Source organism: Gadus chalcogrammus, chromosome 1 (genome assembly GCF_026213295.1).
Source record: "Gadus chalcogrammus isolate NIFS_2021 chromosome 1, NIFS_Gcha_1.0, whole genome shotgun sequence".
Lineage (NCBI taxonomy): Eukaryota > Metazoa > Chordata > Actinopteri > Gadiformes > Gadidae > Gadus > Gadus chalcogrammus.
Window position 1 is genome coordinate 14,712,182 of NC_079412.1, and position 17,500 is coordinate 14,729,681.

Here is a 17,500-nt window from a genome sequence, read left to right on the forward strand (position 1 = left end):
ACCGCAATTGATCTCGTCACTCATGTCTCTGCAATCCGGTCGGTTGTCACACAGGTATTCCAGCAGGATGCACGAGCCATCACCACACCTGTGCTCATCCTCCATGCAAGGCCTGATGTTTGGGGTGACTGGGGGGGGATTAAAGACATGCAGTTCAAGGCTAGAGCGTAGAGAGGTATCACCTGGAGTCGCCACATATTCATTGCTTCGTGTTAAACAACATGCGAATACAAACACCGCAATGTGGAAAGTCCATTCACACTTCAACCACTGACCTCAAATGAATGGGCCATGCTGTTAAAAACCATCTGCACACCATATGCAAGCATCCTTTTGCACGCTGTCTCAATCCTTTATTTTTATTTACTATCTGTAATATTCCTAATCCCAGGAAGTCATTGAACAGCTCTTCATTGCTAAATTGATACAGATTTCACATTTTATTTTGGAGAGGGGGCGTACATCAGAGTTCACCCTCTCAGCAGATAGCTGCATTCCTTACTGAACACGCCATGCCATGCAAAGGTATTTATCCTTACTCCTAATGACATTCAAATCCCCGGCTCTGCCTTGGATTTGAAGACAGCACAGCTAGACTCACAGAGCAGCAGAGCTAGACCCTTTATAAAGCACCTCCATCGGGGTCCATGCAGCAGACATGGCACAGTACAAACCTTGAGCTTCCATAGACACCACTTCTGCAAGAGGTGGAGATAAATCCCAAAGAGACATGTTGGACATGATGACCTACACAGTGGGGAGCATACCCCTTACACACACCTTGACCTTGTTGTGCAATACCACAACAATGTAAAGTATGACTTTGAGGGGGGGGGGGGGAGACGACATTATCAGAAACCCATTCCAAGACAGATCATCGCTAGGCCACCGCCAGCTCTGCCCCGGGCCTCACCTGCTCCCAGACGTCTGAAGCTGAAGCCCTCTGTGGAGGTGACGTAGGAGGAGATGGAGCCCTCCTGCACCACGCTGTACAGCATGCTGCGGATCTGCTCGTCGTTGCTGTTGTAGTCGGAGCCCACGTCCAGCTCCACAAACACGTCGACGCCGCCCTCCCGGATGACCTTCCTGTCAGCGGACAGAAGCAGCACACACGGGGGGCAGGTTATAGAGGGGATGGGGGGGGGGGGGGGGGGGGTGATGTTGCTGTTGATCATGTCAGCACCATATAGGATGGTCCTTTACGTAGATAACTCATGACAAAGGTCAAACAGGTACAAGGAGTTGTGCAACAGTACCATCGTTCATATGATACAAGAGGAGACTTTATTCTCTAGATAGAGTATATAACAGGGGGCAAATGTAGAGTGAGTCAATTAGATTATGTCTCATCTTGTCAGGAACTTCCTGGAATCTTTTACTTAAACTAAAACCCCAAAACGTGATGAATTGTTAACATACAAGTCAGCCAACGCTTTCTCCCGATAAAGACCAAATTCACTTTGCGTTAAGACCCGGAGACAGCAGTGATATCCCCAGCGGTGTGTTATAAACCAGAGGGGTGTCACACACACTCACACTCACACACACACACACAGACATACGAAAATGCACGCATACACACACCCACACACATACACCCACACACACACACAAACACACACACACACACACACAAACAAACACACACACACACACACACACACACACACACACACACACATACATACACACACACAGACAAGATTTAGAGGCAGTGTATGTTCTTACTTTATGAGAACTACGCTGACTGTTTGAACTCCTGGAATCCTGTTATACTCAGACTCGAGCTGGAAGAGAGAGAGGGGGAGAGAGAGAGAGAGAGAGAGAGAGAGAGAGAGAGAGAGAGAGAGAGGAGAGAGAGAGAGAGGAGAGAGAGAGAGAGAGAGAGAGAGAGAGAGAGAGAGAGAGAGAGAGAGAGAGAGAGAGAGAGAGAGAGAGAGAGAGAGAGAGAGAGAGAGAGAGAGAGGGAGAGAGAGAGAGAAAGAGAAAGAGAGTAATGTATATAGTGTTGAAAAGTTCAATAAACACATGTGCACATTTACTTTAAAACGCATACATCATGGTTTTAAAATGGGGGGGGTACGATTTATAAGTTCAACACTGTTCATTGATGCCAAAATTATGTTACGCCTAACCCTAGGATAAAGATAATGTCAATAATAGCCTCATAAACATTTAAACATTAAAAAGGCAAGACAGGTCACTCTTTCATTATTTTTAATGAGAAGAATACAGCTGATAAATAATTGCATGTCAAATAAAGCATAATATATAAATAAATACATTCAAAGTCATTAAATGTTATTCAATGTTGGAGTTGGGTTTATCTGTAGCGATCTCCGCCAGGTGTATCCACGTGCAAGGAGGGCCCTACACCTGGGGTGAGCCCAGGTGTAGGGCCCTCCCTATCCGAGTGTAGGGCCCTGGGGTGATGTAGGTGTAGGGAGGGCCCTACCGTGTCCACCACTGCGTCGGAGATCTCGGTGAAGCCGGTGGAGAAGATGTCCTCCAGCTCGGGGCCGTACACCAGGGAGTTGGTGAAGTTGACCAGCGCTCGGTAATAGACTGCAAGCAAAGCGAAAAGGGGACAACTGTTAGCCCACATCACAGACAGCTACCAGCTATGTGGTAATACAACATCCTAATACACAACTGAATGCCTATTAAAATGTCAATATTTGAGGATAAAGTTTAGAGAGGAAATTCCCTTAAGATAAAGAATGTGGTAGAATATTCTCTGCAGTTAAACTCGAAAACATTACTGTGGTAGCAATGCAACCCGCATCCAAAATATGGTGTCTATTTCCATATCTAACCCATGGTGTGGTCTGTACTGAAAGAGAACGACTGCAGCGCTTGACCACATATGGGCTCTCACAAGAGACCCAGGCTGACACAGGAACACTCCTCAACTCCCCACACTGAAATATAACCAGAGAATCACAGCAGCACAGTGTGTCCCTCTTGCTCTCTCTCACTCTCTCTCTCTTCCTACAAACATTAAAGAAGTAAACAAGTTGAAAGCAAAGTAAACAACTGAACACATCCACGCAAGCGTTCCAACTAAAGACAGCTTGGTCAATATCGTCCAGTTGAGTCAGTAAATCTTAATGTGATGAGGACATAGAGTCAGTGCATCTCGATGTTATGATGACAGTCAGTGAGTCAGTGCATCTTGATGTTATGATGACAGTAAGTCAGTGCTTCTTGATGTTATGATGACAGTGAGTCAGTGCATCTCGATGTTATGAGGACATTGAGTCAGTGCATCTTGATGTTATGATGACAGTGAGTAAGTGTTGCACGATACCAAAATTATGACTTCGATACGATACCTAACCGACAATACCTCGATACTCGATACTGAACCAAGGTGAAAACCTAAAATATCTGGAAAAGAGATGAATAATGATCCAGCTCGGTCTCAATATTGTTTCACTTTCAGCAGCTTGGTCCTTTCCTGCTTTTTGAGCAAATTACGGCAATTAATAAATTCTACAGATCAGAGAATTGTACTCTGATTGAGGCGCATTAATATAGGCCTATATAATACGCCTCAATCGGAATACAATTCTCTGATCGGAATATAATTCCATGCGGAATAGAACAGGTGGTGTATGTATACTTTACAGTATTCTTTTTTTTATAAAAGCATCAATACTAAAGAGTTATTATCGTATCGTATCGTTTTTTGTGTGAGGGTATCGTGATACCTTTCTTGTATCGGTATACCGTGCAACACTACAGTGAGTCTGTGCATTTTTTATGTTATGACGACATTGAGTCTATCTTGATGTTATATAGACATTAGGTAGCGGGGCGCTATGATAGAGCCTTAGCCTCAGGCCGAAGAATAACATGCGTGAAGGATTAGTGACTGATATGAGGCCTCCACAATTCCCCATTTCCACTTACTACCAAGTCATGCACATCATGTAGGCAGGGGATGGGGAGTCTTAACTGAGGGGGGAGGTGTATGGATGGACTTCTGAGGTTTGGGTTAGCTCAACTGAACATACATTAAATAAGTAGGTCTAGCGTGAAGACGGGAGGATTTGGTGGCAGATTCTGAATTCAGACGTCGGTTGAATGTTAGTTGAAAGGAGCTATTATGATTTGCTTTGTGCGCTCGAAATAGGAACCTCATGCTCAACGTCAAGTTGGGACAAATATGGTTGTATCAGGTGCATTCTGCATCTAGTAAAGTGCTGTTCAACAGTTGATACTGACAACACACTGCACTCCATATATATACATGGCTGTCGTTTCGGATCACACGGTTTTCGCTATGCTAGGGTTTGTTTCTTCACTTAGATTTTTAACACATATTTTGTTCACATCAGATCAGATGCACTTGTCGAATACATGTTGCTAACATCAAGTCGTGAAAATCGGATTATCAGAAAGAGAACTGACACTGCCATGTGAATGCTAAAAACCTGTTGAGTCCCAACTGAGCTAGCCAATCTTAAAATAGCCTTGGTGCTCCGCAGGCCTCATTCTCACACCTTCAACGCCTCGCTGGAATGGGAGCGCCTGCCTCTGATATCAGGATCGGCAACGTGGCTTTAGGGTGGAAGTTAATATTTGCACTGTCTCTCTCAGTCAGATGCTAATTTGGCATGCCTTACCGCCAAGGGTGGTGCTTAACCTAAGGAGTTCACCAGAGGTTTTTTGGTGGGGCTGCAGCATACAATAAATGCCTCCATGCAACTTGGGAAATTCTGTGTGGAACATGTGCCTGGATAAACTTGTAAGGACATCTACAAAATATACACACACTTTACACATGGTCTCTTTCCATAATTAAGTCAGTAGGGGTCTGACAATAGTGGCAGAACTCTATCATGCTTACACAGTGCTTCCTGATTAAAACCTAAATCCATTGTGTCTCTTACACAGGCAGTGGACTCATTGAAAGAAAGGTCGGTGGGAACAAGCCTTAGCTTGCAGTTCAACGTCTGGCTTTCTCAAAACAAGCTAAATTCCCTTTTGATTACAAGCAGCATTTGGCACAAGAAGTCACCCCTGGTGGTAAACTCTAACAAGACCCCGCATCCCCCTGTTGAGAAGGGCCTTCGTTTTGCCTTTGAGCAAAAAGGAGAATGGCTATGAAAACACACAGGGCTTGTCAAGGACCAGCATGGCTGCAGGACTCCACGTAGCTTGGCCAGCGGCCTGATAGCTTGCAGCGCGGGCCGGGGATGTCAGAGCCAACAACGGAATACTGAATATGGCAAGCCGGAATCAGGCAAACATCAAAGCGCCTCATCAAAGGCCCTCAAATGACCCGCGGCTAATCTCGTCACTTGATTGGGTACTCGCTGACGGTTGAGCGGCCGAAGCGGAGCCCGAGCGCTCTCTGTCTGGCCCCTGAGATCCTTTGATTAGGGCTCCGTGGTGATAACCGACTGCTAACGAGCGGCCTCTTCTCTTTTAGCACGGCCCCCGTTCTCGCGCACATCCCTAATTTTTTCCATCGGGATGGGCTGAAATTCCCTTGTCAAGCAGCGATGGAATACAGGGAGGGTGAACCCGTCAGAGAGCACACATGACGTGTGTCAGGGGAGGGGGGAAGGAGGGGGGAGGGGGGTGAGGCAAAAAGCAGAGCCTGGAAAAATAGCATTCCAAACTTTTAATTCAAAAATGTATTTAGCTATTTAAGTTGTGCAGCTAAACTGTGGCAGCATTGTGCGGCGGGCCCCTCTGAACACATAAGTGCCGATGAAACCAGACAAAGAACTGATTGAGCAGAGGGCCCAGTGTGGCCTTTAAAGCCCAGCCGCATTTGGCTTGACCTTTAACCCCTCCGACCGGCGCCCAGCGCGCCCACTCGGCACCGAGGCCCGCTGAGGAAAAAAGACAAGGGAGACGGATAGTTGGAGGAAACAAGAACAAGGCAAGAACCAACCCCAGAAGGGCACTTTCCCTTGACCTCTCGTTCTCTGAACGCTGGGGCCAGAAGACTGTGAGCATCGGTCTGCTGGTCATCCAAGCAGTGACCAGTTTAAAAACGTATTCCTACTGGGAGTGAGGGGATTCTTTCTTGGGCCACAAATCTATTCTCTGCTTTCTTGGGAACCGTCACCGGCGCACAGTGTAAACATAACAAACCACAGGGTACGGTGGAACACTTTTGCTTTTTGACCGCACAAACCCACACAAAACCCACTGGCGCGACTACACACGCTCCCTGGCGGCTGTGTTCCAACATGATCAGAGAGCGGGAAAAAAATTATCTAACTCATTCATCAAATTAATTTTTGATAAAATAAGCATGATTCTATTTATTCCAGCATTTCCTTCGGTTGGTGTTGTCGGGTGTGGGGGTGTGGGATGAAATGCATTACTCATTGGAATTAGCCCATTTTCCAGCAGCAGCAGAAAGCCCTGGAAGGAAGTGTGAGGCTTCTTGGTGAGAAGGGGAATAAAGAAAACAAAAATGGGATAGCAAAAGGAAAAACCACACAGCAGCAACACAGCAGCTCGCCTCAAACAGCCAGAGCCCGATCTGATCTGATCCCTCTTGGGAATGCAATGCAAGAGAGTGCTTGTGGAAATGAATGCATAACTGAGCGGAACAGGTGACCTGTGTGTCGGAGGGTTCAGGCTGCTTGAGCAAAAGCCGATGGGAGGGGAGAAGCCAGAGCAGTAGGAACAAAACGAGGAGAGGACTTACTGTAGTCTTGCTCCACTGGGCTCTGTATCGCCCCCAGCTCAGGAGAATCCCACCAGTCGTCTACTGTAAGCGTTTGAAGTGGTTGGGGGGGTAAGGGCAAAGGCAAGGAGGGGGGGAGGCGGGAGAGAGAGACCCCGATGTTGAGGTTGGAGAGGGGGGAGATATGGTCGGGTTGGGTCAAAGGTCGGGGTTCGAACAGGAAAAGTGAGATGAGGGCCGAGTTAGTCGCGCAGGTGCAGAGAGGTTAGGGTTGCGAGAAAAAAAACAAGAGAGACAGGAGAAATGAATAGGGGGAGGAAGTGAGTTTTTCGAAAGAGAAATGACTGAAAATATTCATTCAATGGGAAACAGGTGCAGGGGGTCAGAGATGCTTCCCGGCGTGGTTGGTAATGCAATACCTAGTGTTTATGAGGCTATGTGGCTCTTTCTATAGCCGAGCAGGTTTTAATAAAGTATCCTCTTCCATAATGTTCATTTGGTAACTTTAGACGTGGCCACCAATCACCCGAGGGACGCCTCACTTTAGAGTACGGCTGCAGGGGATATCCTACAGGCCAGACACATCCACACACTCACACTCTGACAATCACTGCTCTATGCTTGTCTCCTGTCCAAAAACGCCCAACCGCTGGGCTCCTGCTGCATCCCTGGGAGTGCCAGCGTCCTGTTGTCTTCCTCATCACTCCTCTCCAGAGGGCAAAGGGGACAAAGCAGCCCCATTCTCCATCGTGATGACTCACTCGTTCTTCCGTTACTTTGGCACCACAAACACCATTTGGCGCGCATCGGAAAGTCACACGAGGAGAAGTTCACTTTCGCTAATCCTGAACACCGATAACACAAAAGCTTAAGTGATGGGAGGGAAAATATTTTTGGGGCAAAAAAAAAAAAAAGGCAAACGCTTGCCAACTCTAAAGGACAGCCAACTGTATTTAGCATGCTTATAATGAAACCGTTCTCATGAAAACAGCACAATCCCATAGCGATGTGTTGACAGTAGGGATGTTCACAAAACACTCCGGTCCAGATTCCTGATAAATCCAGTCCGTAAGCTTGGACGGACAGCGGTTAGGGTAAATCACAGCTTAACTGCACTCACATCGATGTGCGGGATCCAGCTGCTGCACAGCTGTACACACAACACATACGACCACAGACACACACCAAGCCTACAGCGCGAAACCAGAACTTCAAGGAGGGTGTTACTCAAGGTATTAGTACAAGAAATGGATCTTCAAGAAAGGTTTTTCATTTAACATTTTGCTGAAGAAGTACCTAGCACCTTAAGTAAGAGCATCAGTCAAAAAGTGGTAACCATAAAAACCTGCTGTGACAGAAAATATCTTGGTAGAAGTTGTGGATGAATGACCTAATTAGTGCTAATGAATCATTCGATACTTCAAAGGCTGCAGATATGTTGTTATCTATGTCAGAGAGGAAGAGAGAGAGAGAGAGAGAGAGAGAGAGAGAGAGAGAGAGAGAGAGGGAGAGGGAGAGAGGGAGAGGGAGAGTGAGAGGGGGGGAGAGAGAGAGAGAGAGAGAGAGAGAGAGAGAGGGAGAGAGAGAGAGACACACACACACACACACACACACACACAGACACAGAGAGAGGGAGAGACAGAGAGAAACAAAGAGTGAAGCAGTAGCAGCTCAGCTCTGATCTCTTTATCTGGGGACTCATTCACTGCAAAAAAAGGTCCTCTTTTAGGCCGAAGGAAATGCACGAGAAAACGTATAGTATCAGCCAGAAAACTAAGCGGTATTATGTATGTGTGACCCTGAAGCCATTTGTCAAAACAATCATTCAGAGACATCTTGTCTTAATAACAATCTGGCCTCATCTTGTCTGAAAAGGGGTTGTTAAGTAAGGGATAATGCCCGACGAGGTGTCCATTATCAGGAATTAATGGACGACGTGGCCCGCTGAGGAAAAAGACAAGGGAGACGGAGAGTTGGAGGAAACAAGAACAAGGCAAGAACCAACCCCAGAAGGGCACTTTCCCTTGACCTCGCGAAGCAACGGGAAACAAAACAAAGCTCAGCGGACTATAATACCTCCCGCTACCTCCCGTTCTAAAGTCGTAGCTATGGTCCGTCCTAATTACTGGAGGAGTGAACAACGTTTCCGTTGCATGAGAACCCAACGGGCGTGTAATGGTGGTTCCGGGTATTAGTCGGACCCTCAGGCGTAACCAGGGAAACAAATGTGTATGTTTTGTGGAAAACTTTATATTCAGATTGTAAAACGCATGAAAATATAAATTAATGGTCTTCATTTGGTCACCGTTGGTAAGTGACCGTGGTATAAGCAGGATAATGCCTTTCGAGGTGTCCATTATCAGGAATTAATGGACTTCGCGGAGGCAACCGTCCTCCGCTTCGCGTCGGACGGTTCACGCCTCCACGTCGTCCATTAATTCCTGATAATGGACACCTCGTCGGGCATTATCCCTTACATAATGGACACCTCGTCGGGCATTATCCCTTACATAACGAAGGCTCCTTGGGGTGAAACCAGGAAGCTCCTGTGGAGCTCTGTCGGAATAAACATGTAAAACACTCACATACTATTTAAAATGCCCTATGTATTATCTTCAACTCTATTGTACCATCCTGTCCGTCACAACATACTACACGCTAAATCTTGGTCAGTTATTTCCTATCATGAAGTTGGAACCCCTTCTCCATGGCAACAGATTTGTTTTTAGCAAATATACACATGGCAAGATTGAGCGAGGAGTTGGCCCCTAATCAGTGACAGGGAGCTAGGAGTTGGCCTCTAGTCCATGACTCAGAGCATTCATTCAAACCCAGAGTGGCGCTACAGTACGGCGACCTTCATGGGGACTTGGAGCAGCTCATAGCGCCCGGCAATTAACTATTTGCCGATGGAGGACAAACTCTGTAACCTATGGCCAATCCCAAACTAAGATGAACTCAAAACGATCAGACTGCTGTACTCTACACAGCACGCTGTGCTTGTGTGTTGCTCAACCCTGACGTCCTCTAGCCAATGCATTGTCCTCCGAGGTAATTAAGTTTGTAATGGAGAGTTGAGCAAAGCCATTCCCCTGGGCCCTGCCTCATCTGAGCATGCTGCCCTGCAGGGTGGCTGCTGGTGGTTTTATGTGCGTTAGAGTGTGTGTGTGTGTGTGTGTGTGTGACCCCCTTTTTAAAGCCCAGCGTGGCAACAACAAAGAGCTCACTAAAATAACTGCAGCTGCCAGCACTTGTCCTTGTGCCCCCCAGTGTAGCGATCTGCAAGCCTCCCTCCGAGACGCTAACGCGTGCCCAAACACACACACACACACACACACACACGTGCAAGCGAGCGCGCACACACACACACAAACACAGACGCACACACAAACAAGCACACACACCGCACACACACACACACACACACACACACACACACACACACACACACACACACACACACACACACACACACACACACACACACACACACACACACACACACACACACACACACAGGCACATGTACAAACAGGCACACACACAGTGGCACACATGGCTTCCACCAAATGTCCAGAGAAAGGCCGCAACACTGAGTGGGTGGCCTTTTCCATGTTCCTTCCAAGCCCCCCAACCCCCACTCCCAAGCAGCCCCCTCCCCGGCCCTGTCTTACGTTATCATTTTACCACATCTGCCCTCCTCCAAAGACAGAATTAACTTCACTCTGTGTCGCCCCCCCTTTTCCACGGGTTTCGTTGCAGAGCAGATCCAGCAGTGATGTAAGCCTGCGGTGGCTCGCCATTTAAAATCCCAGCGGATCAGCAGGACCGTGACGCCTGGGGGAACCTCAGCGCACCTCTTCTTCTCTTACATTTAGAAAAGGGGTGTCATGCCCTGCTCCTCAACATTACCGTCTTCTTTTGTTTTTTTGATGACAGAGGAATGTCAGGAATGGGTTGATCCGGAGCTGTGATTATGATATAGGATTTGCCTGCTCTCTATTGTTCGAGGTACAGGTGATAAGACACACCGTGGAAGCCACAAGCATGCCATTGAGACGGTGACATATTATGGCTCTGTGTCAAAAACCATGTGAATATGTACTGCACAATACTGAGTTTGTTCCAAAGTGAGCACTGGGAATCAGTTGAACTTTAAGGCCTGGACATCCTCCACGCCCCCCCCCCCTTTGTTTGGATGGTTTGCAAACAAACCGGACAATAATGCACTGGGAATGACAGAATAAGGAAGCCTGCGGCAAGTGGGATCGGATGTAAGAGAATAGCTGAATGTTGACTCCCACACACATCTCCTTGGGGATATAGATACTACGTTACTGTGGAGGTGGAAGACATTCTTCCAGGCTGCTGGATGAAACCATACCGGATTGAGATTAGCAGAGGGTTATTGCAAAGGTTTGGACAATGGGGAAAATGATCGCCAAATTTAACAATTTCAGATTCCTTAGAGCAGTGGACGTGAATGGTTTACATTAGCTAACATGGTTAGAGACAGCATAGGATACTAGCCTTGTGAGTTAATGAACGTTGTTCATTAACTTCATTGATTTCTAAACATGGGAGTAGCTTTACGTTGTTCAAAACACTCCACGCATCAGATTAAATTAATAAATAACGCTCTCGCTCACTTCGCTCTGGCTTAATTTTGTCTGAAGAAAGCAAAAATGTACATAGCTTCCTGTGCAAATTTATTTTCATCTATTACACTTGTTATTCATTCTATTTCATATGGTTTACGGTTTAGCTCTGTCGATTGCTACACCTTGTTAGGGTCAGGGTTAGGATAGCACCGCGCGCCTCGTTCGTTGTGAACTGCAACTCTCTCTCTCTCCCTAGCACTGATCGCTCCCTTCAATTTTCGAAAAGGCTTTCATCTGCCTCACGGCTCTACTTGTCTGCAGAGAGAACCAGAAGGGAACCCAGAGGCCAGGATGGTATCCTACGGGCTGGATGTGTACAGCAACCAAAGCAGGACAACAACTATAACCCTCCTCACTGCCACGCTGAAATAAGAGCATTGCAATAAGCCACCTCATCTAATCATAGGACATATAAAGTGGACCGCGTGCAAACTCCAAACCACCGTGGAGGTATTAAATACATCAGGGAAAAATACTGCATGGTGTCAAGCTCCTATTAGTGACCTTTGCAGGCACACAAAACTAGGAAGTTTATAGCAGAAGAAGCAATAAACCATAGTAACGAGGCCTATTGTAGGCAAAGGTTGAGCTGCAAAACATGGGTGTTTTAGGCCAAATCCTTCAGTTATTAACAATGTCACACTGTATCTTTCCCAACTTCCGTTCACTTGCTTTTCAACCATGAAGGATATCGTCGGTCCTATTTTTAAACCTGCGCTTATTAGACGCCAACGGCTTAAGGTTAGCCAGAGGTTGAACATTAAAGATAGTTTTTAACTGCCGCTCGATTATGGAGAAGAGCGTACTTCTCGAATGGATAGTAACAACAACAACAACAACAACAACAAAACCTCTTTGCTGTTCTTATCTAGTGTTGTTATTCACAGATAACTGCATCATATACTTATCTACGTATCTGATGTTAAAGAATGTTAAAAGAGATATGGACATGTGCTGTCCATATCCTAATTCCAGGGGCCCATAACACGGATCATACTTTATGTATGTGAATGTATATGCCCCTACTCTAATGTCAGCGACAAAAACCATGATGTAATATACTATCCTGGCCTGTCAGGGGCCCCGGGTGTGGCATCAAGGACAAACTGAAGAGCCTGCCCCCCGATGGACATTGTCTTTGACACGGCCGTAAACAGTCTGACTTACATTTAATTTTAGCCGTGCAGTGCCAGGGAAATTGCTGAGGGGGTGAGGGGGCCGTGGAGGTATTAATAGCCCCTTAAGGCTTGAGATGGAAGGCTCTGGCTCTACAGCGAGACAGGAAACTATTCCAACGCGTTGCCACAACGGCGAGAGACATTGCACATGAAACAGACCTTTGACACCGAAACAGCACAAATCGCAGTTTCAAGCAGAGTCAATGCACTACGGGCAGCTGAGTCACATTTACACCACCATCAGCATGATTTCACAGGAACAACAAGACAGGGATTGATAGCCTTCATTTTTGTTGGTCATGTCCAGTGAGATTAGGTGGAGTAATTTAGCAACAAAAACATCCAATCGCTCACTTCAAGCTTTCCGTCTCCAAGCCTGTAAGTATGGGCAGTGACGTGTCTACACATACTGGAAAGTTGTGAATTTGTTCGGTTTTGGGCAATCCCTAGTCAGGGCAGTTCGTATTCTATTACTTTTGTTGGGAAAAACAAAGATCCAACTATAGGAGCTGGTCAAAGCTACTCACCCCTTCAGAGGCGGTGAGTTGAACAAAGATCATGATTTCACAGATTTACATCATATATTGATATTATATTTATATTAATTAACCTGGGGTCTTAGCAAATCCTTAGGCCCAAAGCGCACAGCCGTATAGGAACATGATAATGTCTCAGAATTTCCACATCCAAGATACATGAATATTATGTTTTATATTGTACTGCACCATCATCTGAATCCTGAAAAGTGTACCATGTATATATAAACTGCTCAAAAAAATAAAGGGAACACTTAAACAACACAATGTAACTCCAAGTCAATCACACTTCTGTGAAATCAAACTGTCCACTTAGGAAGCAACACTGATTGACAATCAATTTCACATGCTGTTGTGCAACTGGAATAGACAACAGGTGGAAATGATAGGCAATTAGCAAGACGCCCCCAATAAAGGAGTGGTTCTGCAGGTGGTGACCACAGACCACTTCTCAGTTCCTATGCTTTCTGGCTGATGTTTTGGTCACTTTTGAATGCTGGCGGTGCTTTCACTCTAGTGGTAGCATGAGATGGAGTCTACAACCCACACAAGTGGCTCAGATAGTGCAGCTCATCCAGGATGGCACATCAATACGAGCTGTGGCAAGAAGGTTTGCTGTGTCTGTCAGCGTAGTGTCCAGAGCATGGAGGCGCTACACAGGCCAGTACATCAGGAGACGTGGAGGAGGCCGTAGGAGGGCAACAACCCAGCAGCAGGACCGCTACCTCCACCTTTGTGCAAGGAGGAACAGGAGGAGCACTGCCAGAGCCCTGCAAAATGACCTCCAGCAGGCCACAAATGTGCATGTGTCTGCTCAAACGGTCAGAAACAGACTCCATGAGGGTGGTATGAGGGCCCGACGTCCACAGGTGGGGGTTGTGCTTACAGCCCAACACCGTGCAGGACGTTTGGCATTTGCCAGAGAATACCAAGATTGGCAAATTCGCCCCTGGTGCCCTGTGCTCTTCACAGATGAAAGTCTGGAGACGCCGTGGAGAACGTTCTGCTGCCTGCAACATCCTCCAGCATGACCGGTTTGGCGGTGGGTCAGTAATGGTGTGGGGTGGCATTTCTTAGTGTTCCCTTTATTTTTTTGAGCAGTGTATATATATATCCGACTTGGAGAGAAGTTTCCTGGGGGTGGAATTCAAAACAAGGATGTTTTGTGATGTCTGCCAGAGCTTTTATCATGTCTCTCATGCGTCTCTCTGGGCTTTCAGGAGGAGAGAGGATGTCTGTGTGTCTCCTAAAGATGTGGGGCCCTGTTTTGACCTGACTATGTGAGATGCAGCAGCAGGAAGAGAAGGGAACACCATTCATGTGCAGGCAGGCATGGAGGTACACACACACACACACACACACACACACACACACACACACACACACACACACACACACACACACAAAACCACCAGCACACGGACAGAAACACACATCCACACATGGACACAGACACACATACACACACACAAACACAAATAAAAGTACTTCGACACAGACACACACGCACACACACACACACACATACACACACACAAGACACACACATACACATTCTCTAGCATGCATTACACTCAAACACAGAAAAACATAGTCACACACACACACACACACACACACACATGCAAGCATTTATACACACACACGGCCACCCACAAAAACACACCCACAGCCCCACACCCACACCCACACCCACACCCACACCCACACACACACACACACACACACACACACACACACACACACACACACACACACACACACACACACACAGCTATATGTGGAGCCAATAGGTGGCTCGACAGAGGGAATTGCTGTAGGAGAGAGGGGTTCTGTGCGTCAACAAGGTGTATCCGGGGAGCTTCAGGCGCCAGTAGCCCCAGTAAATGACTTACTTGTGGTCTCTGGGGCATCGGTCCATGGTGTGCTTCCCCCGTCCTCTCCACTTGGAAGCTCTGTAAGATATAAATCACGCCTGGTCAAACACAGCTTCAATGGTGGATTAGAACAAGGGCAACAATGTATCTTCAAGAGTGAGCTTTCTATGAATGCAGTCAGTAGTTCGATAGGTCTTCTGAGGAGCTGTAGGCAGCACCCAGGTTTAGACGCCATCTCTGACACCACATTAACCAACCTAAAGTCAACCCACCACCACGTTGACTTTAGGTTTACATGACAATACTTTAACAACAAAAAAGATTTGCCAATAATTGCACATGACATGATGCGAATGTTGAAACTCTTTGAGAGGTAAATTTTAATGACTTTTGAAATTGCTTCTACATTGCGTATGTCTTCAAGTATTTCCTGTGTCAATCACCCCACGGAAAAACAATTTACGGACTGGGGGGCAGTGGGGACGGGACGGACGGACAGACGACAATGTCGGGAATGCAAAACCAAAAACATACAGCTCCTATAAATTAAGAACAGTTGCTGTTGAGGTTCATGTTTCCCCCCCCCCCCCCCCGTCTCTCTCTAGCTTAGCCCACCCCGCTGTCTCCCTCCAGCTGAGCCCACCTCCCGATGCCTCGTCGGCAGCAAAGTCCTCGTCGTCATTCAGGAAGCTGCGGGACACACGGAGGGTCTTCTCCGTCTCCAGGTCCTCTGGCAGAGCCGCCTCTCCCCACACCTTGGAGCCATGACAGACCTGGGTCATAAAAACACAGAGGGGGGGGGGGGGGGGGGGGGGAGGATGGGGTGCGGGGGGGGGGGGGGGGGGGGAGAAGAGTGATTTACTGGGGTTGAAGTCTCAACTGTGGAGTGAGGTTACACCCAGCCCGGTGTGTACCACAGCAGCCCACCCTCAACCCCCCCAGGAGACCAGGGGGAAACAAAGGCAGGGACAGGAAACACACCACGGTGATATGTTTGCTCTTGCCTTTTCTGTTATCTCTCAGTGGGCTCCTTGTTGCTTTTGCTCATGCAAACAACCCCAAAAAATGAACATGAATGACGCCATCCAAAAAGTTCTGAAGAACCCAGTGTGGCTCATAATGGCGCGATTGTACCTGTGTTTACACTACCGCTGGGGAAGGATTAGGACCAGTGTTGGGTTTGCTGCACACATCTCTCGGCGCACACAGACACAGACACACACGATGAGCACAGAACTGAAAGCAAAGTCAACAGCCATTGACATTGACTTTAGACATTTTTGGATGACACAAATCTGTTAAAGGTCAGCAGTAGGTTGCCCCGCGGGTCGGAAAAGACCTGCTGTTTACAAACGGCTCCCCTGTTCTGGGATCGACGGCGCTTCCGTCACAGAACACAGCTGTCAGCTCGTCGAGCAGCTGGAACATCCTGCCTGCTCCTACCTCGAGGGAAGCTTCAAAACCAGGTGCTGATCACCGCCAAGTCTCATCTCACGGATGGGAACTGGCAATTCCCAAGGCCTGCCTCTGGCTAAGCGCGTAACCTCATTCCTCTGGTGTTCCCAAACCAACAAGGCTCTTTAAGAACACACTGCTCCATCTTGGCCCTCCGATTCCTGATCAATGATTTGTCATTTTTCGACTTCATCGTTTCATAACCGAGCTTACAGGTATAACTCATAGCGGGCACAGAGTCCTCTGTGTGTGCTGTGTGAGTGTGAAGATTTTTCTCACTGATAAAATTCCTGCAGATTCTTATCGCAGCCTTCCTCAGCAGTATCCCTGACCCCTGGCCTGTCGGGTCACTTGACACAGGAAGCAGGCCTGCCTCCTCTCCCAGCAAGGGGCTGCACATGACCCCACTCACCCTTGACTCCCACGATCAACCCGCAGCCCGCGATCAACCCGTAGCCCGCGATCCATCATGGCACGCACAGCCAGGCATTTCTCCTGAGCCTGCCCATTGTGCCACCAGGGATCTGCTTCCACATCAGTCGCCCAATACCTCTCAGGATCTGATCCCCACATCGCAGCCAAAACACCCACAATCCCTCCCCAAAGCTGGCCAGAAAGCAGCGGGGGGGGGGGGGGGGGTGTCCGTCTGCGTGCCTGCGCCCGGCCCCCCCTGGCAGAGAGCCACCGCTGGCATTACAGTCGACGTGGCACGTCAGTTCCAATTCCAGCCGTAGAGTTCCCCCCCGTTGAAACGCTCCGGCTAATTAATAGCTTGATCTCCCTCCCAAATCCCCTTGCCGACCCACTGAACACCCTAGTAACAACAACTCGCCGGGCCGTTTTCGAAAAGAAAACGCTGAGCGGACAAATTCCTTTCAGCGCCCGCTCGGGTGTGATCATCTCCTGCTTCCCGCGCCCTTGGGGACAGGCGAGCATCTGGGTGAACGCAAGGGGGCCCCGCCGGCCGTGGACTGGGCCTTGAACGAGCGCACGAGAGACACGATGGCCGGACCATCCTCGGTCCTAGCTTACAACAAACGCAACCCCCCCAGTCAACGCAACCCCCCCCCACCCCCCATCAAGAACTAAACAAGAAGTTCAGCCGAAAGTCAGTTGATGTTCCGAGGAGGCCTGC

General features: G+C 47.9%; 1 protein-coding gene across 10 annotated transcripts in view; it reads right to left on the reverse strand.

The window, feature by feature from the left end:
• The window catches only part of hspg2 (heparan sulfate proteoglycan 2), a 99,953-nt gene that overhangs the window by 60,732 nt on the left and 21,721 nt on the right, over window positions 1-17,500 (reverse strand). For 7 of the 10 annotated variants that reach the window (XM_056591108.1, XM_056591127.1, XM_056591089.1 and 4 more), the window contains exons 2-9: window positions 15,554-15,683; window positions 14,929-14,988; window positions 6,680-6,742; window positions 2,456-2,565; window positions 1,729-1,787; window positions 914-1,086; window positions 675-698; window positions 3-128 (exon numbers count right to left, since the gene is read on the reverse strand). In XM_056591108.1, the coding sequence (XP_056447083.1) occupies window positions 3-128; window positions 675-698; window positions 914-1,086; window positions 1,729-1,787; window positions 2,456-2,565; window positions 6,680-6,742; window positions 14,929-14,988; window positions 15,554-15,683 (745 nt within the window). The remainder of the gene's footprint in view (window positions 1-2; window positions 129-674; window positions 699-913; window positions 1,087-1,728; window positions 1,788-2,455; window positions 2,566-6,679; window positions 6,743-14,928; window positions 14,989-15,553; window positions 15,684-17,500) is intronic. The other 3 variants (XM_056591094.1, XM_056591149.1, XM_056591118.1) reach the window with 2 other exon arrangements.